General features: G+C 42.0%; 1 protein-coding gene across 3 annotated transcripts; it reads right to left on the bottom strand.

Moving 5' to 3' along the window:
• Positions 1 to 244: 244 nt before the first annotated feature.
• Positions 245 to 12,708, bottom strand: LOC109542212 (maternal B9.15 protein). 3 transcript variants are annotated; one of them, XR_002172403.2, is made up of 6 exons: positions 12,556 to 12,708; positions 10,776 to 11,045; positions 4,281 to 4,469; positions 3,118 to 3,457; positions 2,578 to 2,666; positions 245 to 2,391 (listed from the first exon to the last, which is right to left on the bottom strand). XR_002172403.2 is itself a non-coding variant. In XM_019911340.2 (5 exons), exons 2-5 carry the CDS (start codon positions 10,895 to 10,897, stop codon positions 2,245 to 2,247), a joined length of 798 nt encoding a protein of 265 aa, XP_019766899.1. In that variant the 5' UTR covers positions 10,898 to 11,045; positions 12,556 to 12,708; the 3' UTR covers positions 245 to 2,244. The 3 variants fall into 3 exon arrangements, 2 of the variants coding, with proteins under 2 accessions (XP_019766899.1, XP_048525921.1); XM_019911340.2 differs by lacking the exon at positions 2,578 to 2,666; XM_048669964.1 differs by lacking the exons at positions 2,578 to 2,666; positions 10,776 to 11,045; positions 12,556 to 12,708 and adding an exon at positions 7,290 to 7,632.
• Between the last annotated feature and the right edge of the window lie 18 nt (positions 12,709 to 12,726).

The raw sequence follows: 12,726 nt of genomic DNA, 5'->3' as shown, positions 1-12,726 counted from the left end.
TAAAACGAATTCTCTGGCTCGAATGGTTCTTGAGAAACTTCGAAAAAAGCAGCGTCAAAGCGGTAGTTTAGACGCATGTTGATTGCAACGATTAATAAATATAAAAAATAGTGACTTGAGGCAAACTTACCTATGGAGACAAAGCGCCGCTATTCTGTTGCTGCAAACCATAAAAACGTCGGTTTCTGGAAAAGCAGAGAGGAAGTTCAGGATGGATCGGACAATGAAGTGCATAAAACCCGCATTTTCAGTTTGAATGCATGTCTTAACATTAATATATTTAAATATGTATTTTATATTACACAGAACAATCATTTACTCTATACATATACATGTTCATTATACAACATATTTCTACAGTAAGTTTCGCAGGCTTTTCAAGGTATATTGAACGATTAAATCACTTTTAATCGATTAGTGGCGGACGCTTCCAAATGATTAGAATTTCGTTAAGTTAATTGCACGCTTTTGCCTATTTGACAATGTATCACATGTTATCGTTTAGTTGTACTGAACATCTCAAAAAACCTGCCCGATATTGAACGAAACGAGATGGAAGTTAGCATTACTCAAATACCGCAATAGTTGCTATAAAAACACCCTGTTAGTTCTTGCGTTACCATTAAAAATTAAAAAAGTAGAAAAAAACCAAACCTCACTTACGTTTAAAAGGGTTTCGACCGAAACCCCGGTCTGTATCTAGCAAGCTGTTCATATAATAAACCTGTATGTCTGTGAATACCAAACCCTTAACGGTAAAAACCTAGTGTCTAAAATCGAGCCGTATCCAGCCCTAAGAGAACGTATGGGACGTTGCGATATTTCGTCATCAGTTTGGACCATGTGAAGACTGTGAAGTCTTTTTCAGCCTTGGTAAGGTTGATTGCTAACAGTACTAAGTAGCCAGCCAGTGATGCGCAGCTGCTGCGCAGCAAGCGAATATTTAACGTTAGTTTGTACTTTTGTTGACTAATTATTACGAGAACATCAAGGCCTATGTCGAATATTAGTAGATATATCAAAGTCCATTTTAATGCTGTGCGGCGCAGCCCCACATCGCCCACTGGCAGGCTGCAAGAAAATGCTTAAAAATTGATTATAAAATGCTTATTCGAAACCAAACACTAAAACTAAACTAAAATTCATATAAAACGAACTGCAGGTGTCGGGTGGAGGAGGGATACAACATTTCCCCTAAGAATTACGTTATAGACAATCGAAAACAGGCCCTGCCTTCAGTACTCTGCATTCTTTCGTTCCTAGAGGAAACATTAAAGCTATCAACTGGATTTCTACACGATAAATATATACACACCAAGAATCTTGAGGGAAAAACTGCAGAGCACTGATAATAATCAAGGATAATCGAGGAAGCGACATCGGCGCCCCGGGGCGCTTCGCCTAGTTGTCATTGACAGATAAAAATAACCTAAACTTTAACTATCACATATAAAAAGGATTATTATCAAGGGCGAAGCGCCTTGAGGCACCCCTTTAGGGCGGCCACCAAAAAATCCCCTCATCGCATTCTTCGCCTACAATTTCCATTGAGGAGTCCTTTGCAGTAACATACAAAAAACTCTCCAATGAGACAGCACACAAGCGCGCTGAGCTGTAAGTGGCTTAAAACAAAACCTAGCTGAATAGAAACGATTGAGTTGATTCATTGGCAGCCCTGATTTGATGGACGTGAAATGAAAATTTACAGACGCCCTTAAAGGGGCAGTAGTTTCATCAACCAGAAATATTAAATCAGGGCGCAAAACATCACTTAGACATCAAGAACAATATACCCTCTTTGCTAAAATTAAACATCACATTTATAGTTTTCAGCCTCGGTCGGTTCAGTTGAACGCTATTCACCTAAATAATAGGCCAATCGATCAAAGTAAACGAAACAAAAAAATAATCACATTTATAAGTAACATATTTTACAAGTTCGGTGAAATCTTGAAAATCAAGCGGCTCACTCGTTCATTGCATGCGATAAAACAGCGCAAAGTGGGGGGTGGGGCCACACCCCCGCCACTGTTCCTGCCCAATCCGGCATGAGCCAACCTTTCCAATCAACATCTACAAGTAATCCTTAATTTAAATCTTGTACCTTTTAGGTCGTGTGCAGAAGGGGGGGGAGTAAAGTATGAGCAAGCGGTGGCCGTGGTCGAAACGCATGTTTTTACAATTGCGCAAGCTTTATAAAAATTGCCACCGTTTCGGACGATCACTGCTCCCTCAGGGCGGCATCTATACCCTGAGCACATTTTTCATATGATAATAACGGTTGTTGTTCATGTTTCTGTTGTAGAAGGGCGGTGCCAAAGGGTAAGACGGGCCGTCGCAACGGTTGTACATGGGCCTATGGTGGGGATGGCTGTAGTTGTTGAAGTTCATCTGCAAATCCCATTCGATCAGCACAATGCGCTTAATAATCGTTCAAAGGGGGGCGGGTAATATTCTAGGAACCGGGAAGGGGTGTTTGTTTCACTGAAACTGAAAAATCATTCCAGTGGCATGCTCGGTATTTGCGAAGGACAACGATTTTTAATTCCAAGCTACCTTAAGTTAAGGGTTAATTACCTAAGGGCGGTCTCCTTCTTAACTCTACATGTATTTCTTAAAAATATGTCCACTTTTGTGCGTGTCTTGTGTCAGAACAGTGTCGCACACTAAAAAAGACATTAAAAGGGCGTCAAAATGCGACATTGATAGTTGTGTAAAATGACCATGCAATAGGGAGTTGGAGCAGTCACGATTTCCTACTAGTCACTTGTCTTCGCTACATCTAGTCAAACACACTCTCAACCTTAAAACTGGCAAAGATTTTCACGCTAGATTCTGCACCTTTGCCTGTACATTTTAATCTAAAATTCTATTAGACGACGACCTAAAAACGCGAAAATCCCCCCAGTTTCAAGCTGCGTTTGATAAGCGCTAACTAAATCAGTGAGCGACATCCACAAGCTAGCCCTAATTGCGAGCAAATAATTAGAAAAGCTGCAATTTGAAAATCATCCACCCTAGAAAAAACCGTGCAAACTGACAAAGCAACCCCCACCCATAAAAGCGTTCAATTGCAAAAAAAACATCCAAATCGAAACAGGTCATTTTTGAACGCACCTCTCTTTGCGATGGTCTACTCTGTCTGCCACCTCCATTGGCTGGATAGCCGCCCTGGTTGTTTCGGAACTTGCCCATTTGGGCGCCGTAGTCAAATGCGCTCCCTGGATAGGAACCGGAGATCAGACCCCTACTGGCTAACGTTCCTATTCGCTGCCCTTGTCGCCTAGCCATGACCGATCGCTCCTGGAAGGCCAGCGTAGGCGACGGAATGGGGCTCGAGTTGGGGCTTAGGGGCTGGGGCGACGATGGCGTCGATGATGAGGAGGAGGTCGTCGATGAGGCGTCCGATTGGGGAAAAGATGCTAGGGTACAGTACGAACCTTCCGATTCGCCCAGTCTGGATTGTACAACAAAACAAAAAGTAACTTATTATTCAATCGCCCCGGTATTGCAGTCTTGCGCGACCGAGCGCGGCACAAACAGACGCGTTTCCATGGCGACCGCTATGGTGCGCTCACTCTTCCCTATACACCGGCTCGGTGGGAATTGGTCCGATATGCTACCGGGTGCGTTCAATAACAGTAGAAAACAGGCGCGTTACTTTGACCAGCAGCAGCTGGGTGATCCCTTTTGCATTGTGCAATTCCATCTTGGCTGCACATTAAACGCTTCGTCAAGCCAGTGGATCATGTAACAACGCAAAACCACCTGTCTGGTGCGCGGTTAAACACACGCGAGAAATTTCAACTTATCTCCGAAAAACAACGCGGCCAACGTAAGCAAAACATTTTTGCGCAGTTAGATTAAGTTTAATAAAAACTGGCAAAACATGGCAATTAATTCCGTAACAATGCCGACCCGATTATGTGGTGTGTTCAGTGCAATAAACAGATGAGTTGGTTTATTCGATTGCTGGCCGAGCAATTTCCCAGTATTCCGCATGAGAACCGTACGGTTTTTTTGGCATCCAAGTGCCAGTTCTATTCATAAATTGTTGACCCAGAGTGAAGCGCCAACACTCGCGCTTGACTCAAGTCAATAAAAAAACCTTTGAGGCCCATTGCTGGCAATGATTCAGCCAGCCAGCCAGCGAGTGGCCGACTTCGAAACGTTGTTCGGTAACTGGTGGGCGTGCAACGAAATGCAATTTCTCTTAGAAAGCAGCAAATGCATTATATTTTATTAACGAGCAGCGAGACCGGAGCCTAAAAACAACTCACCTGTAGCACACTTCGCTAGGATCCACCCACACGGTGAGTTCGGCGGGTAATCTGAGGTCTTTGTAGCGGAGCCCGCATTTGATCGCTGCCATCTCAAGGGTGAAATCGACGGGGTTCAGGCAGTTCACTCGAATGCAACGGTAACCCTGGCCCTTGCTGGGCAAGTCTGGGAACCAGTGCTTTTCGAACCTGCAACATGCAAACATTTGCGTTACCAATAAGGGAACAGAAAAAAGGGGGAAAACACGGAATTGGGAACGTAGCCGCAGCAGCTGGCACGGCGAATACGTTTAATAACTGCGGCAATTTGACTTATTTACGTGCCAAACAATCGTGGTGTATAGAAAGCGAAATGTAATTTTCTCAGTCTAATTTGAGGCTCGTACACACATTTACCTAGGATTTTAGACCGATAGAAGACACTTTGACGAGGGTTTACAGAACAGAAGTTATATTCAATCGCCCCGGTATAGCAGTATTGCGCGACCGAGCGCGGCACAAACAGACGCGTTTCCATGGCGACCGCTATGGTGCGCTCACTCTTCCCCACACACCCGCCCGGTGGGAATTGGTCGGATATGATACCGGGTGCGTTCGATAACAGTACAAAAGCAGTAGGCATTGGCTAACATTTCGAACGCATCAAATTTTCCACAAGTCAATTCTTTTTGAAACATTTTAGCATTAAACTATGTATTCTTCTATAAAATTCATGTCGATCAAAATGTTTGCCGCTTGTCTCTAAACTGAAACTTAGACGCAAAACAAAATCAAAAGCGCGATTTAAATCAAGAAAACCCTGCACAATGTTATTCTTTATTTTTTGGGCCGTTCGCCTTAGAAGGAAGTTTTCAAGCAAATCAGCCCCTGTATAATTTTCGGCTGCCACGTTGATGTAAAGCAAACTGGCACTTTGCAGAGCAGTTTTCGAAGAAAACCCGTATAAATAAACTCTTGTTTTTCGCATAAAGACCGCCTGATTACGCGTTCTCTGTTGAAATCGATAACAGCTCGTGGACGTCAATGCAATTGCGTTTCTCTTAAACAAGAATCGGTTCTGAAGCCTGAAAAATGCACTGCTCCATTCGGGAAAACGTGCCTCAACAAATTGGCCTAATAAAATGAGCAATTAGCGAATTCTGCGTAGAAACAATAGAGAACAGCGCAAAGCGTTGAAAGGTTGTTTTGAATCGAAAACAATAGAAGTATGCATACGTGATAAGAGGCATTTATCAAGTCTATTGTCAGCAACAGTGACTTATTCTGGCATTTTTCTGCTGATAATCCCTGTGGAACATCGCTGTGGCCAAGGAACGTTTCGATTAGATATATTAAAAATCACTTAAATAAACGTAAAGGTCACGAAGTGTGATTGTTTCGTAAAACGTTTGCAAAACAGTTTCGGTTACCTTTGTAGTTGTTAGTTATTGAGGACGAAACGCTCGCTTGATAGATTATGTACATATATTTGCCAGGCTAACTGGTTTCTTGCGGGCGACGACAATGGAACGTTATTTGGCAGCGAATAGGCCACTTGTAGGGAAATGAGCCCCCCTAACCAGTTCGTCTTCTTGCCGTTGCTTGACCAAGTTGTTTACTCAACTTCTTGTCAGCTGAAGGTCATGATGATGGTGATGCTGATGACTATGGGGGATTTTGCGAAACTCATGACAACAGAAAAACGGCGAATTTTACGCAAGAATCGACGCAAAACGCAGCCAACCGTGGACAATCCGTTTGGAACTTGCCGATGATTTTTTCATTTCGGTTCTTTCGCTGACCGACCGAACGATTATTCCTGTACATTTGTAGTTACTTAGAATGTGTGGGTCTTCAACTCAAGTGCTATTATGTACATCAAATTCAATGCCAATACGGAAAGATTTAAAAAACACAAAAATGTTACAAGAAAAAAATTTCCCGATTCATTTGCAAAAAACAATTTGGGTCAAATTTGTTTTGCCCCAATAGTTCGAATCCGCACAAAATGTGGCAACACTGCTCTCCATCATCACACAATATTTCAGGAATTTTCAAGTTTGGGCGGTTTTCCTTCAAAAGCGCACGAAAATTTTGTGAAAAACTTGCTCTAAAAATAATTTCTTCCGAACTAAAAGAGCGGACGACTTGCAAGTTACTGCACCAAATAGAGAAGGAAATATTCCATTTATGACGCAAGTTTTGTTAATTGATCATCATCAGGGAATTTTCCAGGAATTTTTCAGTTTTGACACTTTTCCTCCAATGGCGTACAAAAAGTTGTATCACTTGCTATAAAAAAGTCATTTTTTCCGAACCAAAAGAGCGAGTCAATTGAGATTTACTGCACCAAATAGATAAGGAAATATTCCATCTGTGAAGCAAGTTTTGTTAATTGATCATCATCAGGGAATTTTCCAGGAACCTTTCAGTTTTGACACTTTTCCTCCAATGGCGTACAAAAATTTGTATCACTTRCTATAAAAAAGTCATTTTTTCCGAACCAAAAGAGCGAGTCAATTGARATTTACTGCACCAAATAGAGAAGGAAATATTCCATYTGTGAAGCAAGTTTTGTTARTKGAKCATCATCAGGRAATTWTCCAGGAATTTTTCAGTTTTGACACTTTTCACCAATGGCCTCAAAAATTCATACATCTCGTGCTTACAAAATTTATTTCTCTCCAACCAAAAGAGCGAGTGAATTAAGATTTAAGACCCCAAATAGACAAGGAAATACAAATAGAGAAACAAATACTACTCAGTTTTCAGTTTAGACACTTTTCTCATCAATGGCCTCGAAAATGCTGGAGACCTAATTAGCGACAAACTTTACTTATAATTTTTTGCCACTAATTTCTACTCAGTTTGAGTTGGAACTGGAAACCGTTGAAAACCCAAGAAGTTTCACCTGTAAGGTGTTGGTAAAACCACCGCTTCCTTCCTCTCAATCTTTGAAAAGAACGACATTAAAGGGACAAAAGTCCATTCATAACGAACCACTCTGTAGATGTGCGGCCGTTTATTTACCTAATAATCAGCCGAAAATAAATCGGTTTGGCTACCGTTTGCTTCAACATGCCTCCGATTGGACACGTTTACGTTGTAGGTTCTAGGAAGCGTTGGACTACTGGACAAGGACAGGCAACTGTCGACTTCCTACTTTGGGGCAGCTTCGAGGCCTCGTCTAAAGAACAGTTTTCTGCGGACTGAAAACCTCACAATCTATTCCTCCTGCCGAATTGAAGGCTCGAAAAGCCTTGGCTGGGCTCGCAAATGATTCAATAAGCACACAACAAATCCACGTGCCCACGTAAAAATCTAACGACGCTCCCATCGCACAAAATACACAGACCAGTTCGACAAGAAACCGAAAAAACCGAGCAAAATGCCAAATGCTGCGTTCTTGATTGATCAATGATCATTTGGCCCGTTCGTTGTCCATCATCGTTTATGGCTTCGATGATGTTGCAGGGACGTGAGTGGCATTTGATTCTCACACAGACTGGATGGTAATTGCGATTCAGGTCTCAACTCTCTAGCGAGCGCTGCCAACGCAATTCGAAACGAAACGAATCATTGTGATCAAAAGTTCACAAACAAATGACAGGGCTGGTCATTGACTCACCTTCGCCTCGCATAGATGGAGGCGTTCTTGACTTGATAATCAAGAACACCAGCAACTAATCAACTGAACAAACCAATGGCGCAGTCGGATTGAGGGACCAAAGCCCATAAAACCACAAATCGGCTCAATAACAAGCCGACAATAGTAAACAACGTTATCTAAAGCCTGGCGTGGTTCAAGCATAATGAAAAAAAGAAACAACAAACAACGATAACTGAAAAATATGCGCATTGAATGGCCAACTTTGTATGCATTTCCATAGTCAAACCAAGGGGGTGACAAACGCACCCTACTTTAAAATGTAACGGCCTACTTGGGCGATTTCTACATCGAATCCATCATGAACAAACGAGGAAAAAGTGTGCCAACGGCTGGGCCAAAAGTGTATCACAAGATCGGCGCATACGTTAATTATGCATTGTTCATTTTTCTCTAGCAGCTCGAAACGGTTAACAATATCGGGCGCATTGTTTCGGTAACTTTCTTCGATTCGAATCAGTGTCACACAGATTTAAGCGAATAATTCAACTAGGTATACACGGTGGACACAGAAAAATTCGAACGACAAAACCTTCAAAAACTCCTGCTAAATTCCTCATATTCAAACGCCCTCATCTAAGCCGCTTGTTTTTTGCAGAGTAAACCTCCTAATATTTTCGCAATTGAAGCCATTTAGGGCCAATTTGGACTCTTGGCAACGTGGCTAAAAACCCATTGTTTTGATTTTCAATCAAAACGACTCTTGCGATTATTCCGACGGATTTTGTCGAGTTTTGCGTCAGTTACAGGTTAGAAAATTGAAATTAGACAAAAAGGTTATGATGATTGCTTAGATTTGTTAACTGTTTTCCCGTTAGATTCTTGTACACGAGAAAATAACGTTTTTTTTCCAACTTTTTAAAGGCTAGGAATTCCTGGGAAAACCAATAGAGAATTGACCGCTCTACTAAAAAAAGTTCAGACATTAGTCGGCTGTTTTTAACGGTTTTAGGATAGAGGCTCGTAAACTTGGGCGGCTCCTTGAAGTTGTACAATTTTACTTCTATCTCTTTTGAGGTTAGGAATTATTGAACAAAATTTAAGGGTTAAAGACAGCTCTTGAGACGCTCTATCGAAAAGGTCTTAATTATTTAGTTAATTTGGTAAATATTTGGTTAATTATTTGATATTTTCAACAGTTTCCGCGAGTTATGCTCGCAAACTTCGGCGGCTCCCTAAAATTTCACAATTTTACTTCTATCTGTTTCCAGGTTAGGAATTTATGGACAAAACTTCACGGGTTAAGACAGCTCTTGAGGCGCTCTAAATTATTTTGCGATATTTTCGATCATTCCTGAGAATTAAGCTCGCAAACATCGATTTCACTCTTATTTTTTATGAGGTTAGAAATTTCCGGAACAAAAGTTAAAGGCTAAAAGCAGCTCATCGAAAAGCCCTGAATTATTTTGCGATATTTTCGATCGTTCCCGAGAAATTAGTTCGCAAACTTCGGCGGCTCTATAAGATTAAGAGATAGAAGAATAGAAAAGATAAGAGAGGAAAGACAGCTCTTGAAACGCTCCATCGAAAAGATCTTGATGATTCTGCGATATTTTCAATAGTTTCCGAGAATTAAGCCCGCAAAGTTCGGGCGCCTCCATCAAATTGCCCTCCGATCTTTCTTGAGGTTAGAAATTTCCGAACAAAAGTCCCTCTATCGAAAAGATCGAAATCATTTTGCGATATTTTCAACAGTTTCGGAAATATGCCCGGTTTCAACTGTGACGCGTCGTTAATTTTGGCTTCTATCTTTTTAGAGATTAGAAATTATTGCTAAAACGCATCCGGTGAAAGGCAGTTTCGGACACAAACTATCGAAACGGCTCTTAGGACTGATTGGATAATTCCAATCGTTATGGCGGTTTTAACGTTCTTGGAACCGTTACATGCGGATATTTTCGCTTCTATCTATTTAAAGGTTAGGAATTTACGATTAAATGCACTGATAAAGGACAGTGCTTACTCAAACACTTGAAAGAGACAAAGACGTACAATTATTAAGGATTTTAGAGGCAAAAGAGAAACGCAACTTTGTAAAAATTGACAAACAATTCCCATGTCTGTATCCACCTTGATAAATTGCACATTGAAACGGAAATAGACGGCATTGGCGGCAGGGTTAACAACGAGTCTCGGCTGTAAGTTTGAACAGCTTTTCTCCTGCAGATGAACACTTTGAAAGACCCACATGTTTCATAGAACAGCGGCGTGTTTGTGTGAAATAAGCAAAAAAGTGACGACAATCTTGATAGCGCGACCAACAATTAGCAACATTTGATTACAGACGACGCAAATATGAAATATCAGTGAGCAATTGGCGATTATAATTGGCCATTCAGGTTTTTCCTCTATATCGGTTTTGAAGTGCGAATTGCGCGGAAACTGCCACATTCGGGATTGGCTGCCAGCGGTTTGAAGACAGCCTTTATCGGTTATTTCCGCTGCATCTTCGAAATAAGGTCGCACTTGCTGATTCCATCACGGCAAACTCTAATCGCTTTGTTGTTTTACATGATTATTAAACAAATGGGATTTCGCCACAAGGCTAGCGGATAGACTGGTTGCGACCTTTCATGCTTTGAACGCGCCAATTAACGCTCAAAACTGAATGGGGTGCATTTACATATCTACAGCTGCTGTAGCGCCCTGTATACACTATACAGGCCAATATACAAGTCGTTATATAAGCTTCACGCTACGCTAAGTGAGGTGTTTTTGAAACCGACCGCGTTTGGCAACACACATTCACCTCCGTCGAACCAGTTGTTACGAAAAAACACACAAAACAGGGCAGCAGCGCGAGCCACGTGAACATAATACAGAAACGAATAAAATCCACACCGACTCACCTTTCGAGGAGAAGGTCCGTAAGAGTGGTCTCAAAGTTGCTCAGCTGCTCACGCGCCACCTTTTCACTTTTTTGAAGAAAGCAAGCGAAAAACTTGACAGCCGCGTATACTTCTTCCTTCATAATTTTCTTCTCTCGATTTTGAATCTGGTCGATCGTGTGGTTCGGTCGTCTTGATCGTATTCACATCGGTGGTTTGAAGAGTGGCTGGTCGCTCGGCCGTCGCCCGTTATGCAGCAGTCGTCGGCAAAGAAACAGAAGTTCGGATATCCTGGAAGAAACAGAAACTTACGCTTCAGGTGGTGGCTATTCACCGGTCTTCGCTCACTAAACTACTTTTCCGACCAAGAGCTCGATTGAAGCCTGATGACGCGAACAAAATCGAACGTTGCCGGAAATATATATAAAAAAATTCCTCTATTTGCTTTAAGCTTGTCAGTTCCTGCACCCACTTGTTCAAAATAACACAATTTGTTGAGATGGCCTTATCGGGACACCCGTTATATCACACTTCTTGAGCGTCTTGTCATTTCACGGGAAAATAGTGACTTTCAATGAGTAAAAACTGATGGAAAACTGCATTTCCACCAATAGAACATAAATATGATACAACACCTATAGAAGTTTGCGAATGTAGAACACATTGCGGTTGGTTTGGAGAAGTTTGGTGGATCCACCTCCTGCAAACAGTCAGCATTTGCCCCCCAAACCGAAGCGAAATTGCAAATTGAGGTCTGAAAGCCCATGTTGGCTAGTGGCCGTCTACGACAGCCAGATGGGATGCAAAATGAAGAATTCTTCCGAAATACTCACTTTTTCTGTTAATAAAAAGCACATACCGACTTCAAATGACACTGACATTTTCAAATTTTTGACTGATGTAGAATCGACTCATCAAATGGGGCTGGTTGCCACGTTGACTCCAAACTCTTCAAACACGTAGGTACCTAGGTAGTTCGTTGAACAATATTCAGCAGTTTAAAAGCTTTTAAACCTAAGAAACCAGGCAAACAGAAAAAGCTACCCGAACTAATCAAGGCTAATTTAAGCAATAGATTTGCTCCACAATTCACAGATTGGTCATTGAAATTTGGGATTTATAGACTCTAACCTTCAGTTGAACGACTAGACCTTTACAACCTTAGAGGAGCATTCAAAAGCTTTAAATAATTGAGGAAAACACGTCACAACCTTTTCGGCTTAAAAGCGTGAGACATACAAAGACAGCATGCTAGGATAAAGGTGCAGTTCAAATTGCCAGACCGAAAAAGGGCCTTTTCTTTCAGAAACCGTCTATTCGACCCATGATTCGTTGCAAAGCCAATCAGAAATGCCTTGGCATGTTCCACCACCGATTTCCTGTTGGGTTTCGGGCAGGTAAAGCCGTCTTTCAACTCAAATGGGGTGGCCCCGAAAGCAGTCATCTGGCAGCTGAGAAAAATACAGGTCAAGTCAGATTTTCCTCTGACTCGCGTATTTGTAAACAAAGAACCGTTTGGAACATGGCTCATGGCTCGCAGCACGTCCCCCACCGCGATATTTCGACTTCCTGTCCACCACATTGGGGGCTGTATTTCCAATAGCCCCAACACCCAATCGTCCCTGCAGCCAACAGGGGCACCCCAGGCCGCCAGATGGGGGCTTAATTGGGCGAAAAGGCGCAACACATGTAACACGTAGAACAAAGCAATGTCGCAACCACACTGGAAAGTGTCCCATATTTTGTACGATTTCTCCGCGATTCGCTGGCTTTCTCATTGTTTGCCAACTGGAAATCTTACCTGCGAATGTTCGGAATCCGTGGGGAATCGCTAGCGTAAAGGAAAATCGGAAAAACCAAAGGAAAGTCAAAATAAACCACACACAACACTCAAGAAACCAACTTTACACTCTCACTGACTAGGCACAATCACAAACTGAAAATCATCTGGCAGCTGGCACGAACATGTCAT

This window comes from Dendroctonus ponderosae, unplaced genomic scaffold (genome assembly GCF_020466585.1).
Source record: "Dendroctonus ponderosae isolate FM_Combo_2020 unplaced genomic scaffold, Dpon_F_20191213v2 Dpon_F_20191213_9, whole genome shotgun sequence".
NCBI classification, from domain to species: Eukaryota; Metazoa; Arthropoda; class Insecta; order Coleoptera; family Curculionidae; genus Dendroctonus; species Dendroctonus ponderosae.
The sequence above is the reverse complement of the archived record's forward strand: the minus strand, read 5'-3'. Positions and strand labels throughout refer to the sequence as shown.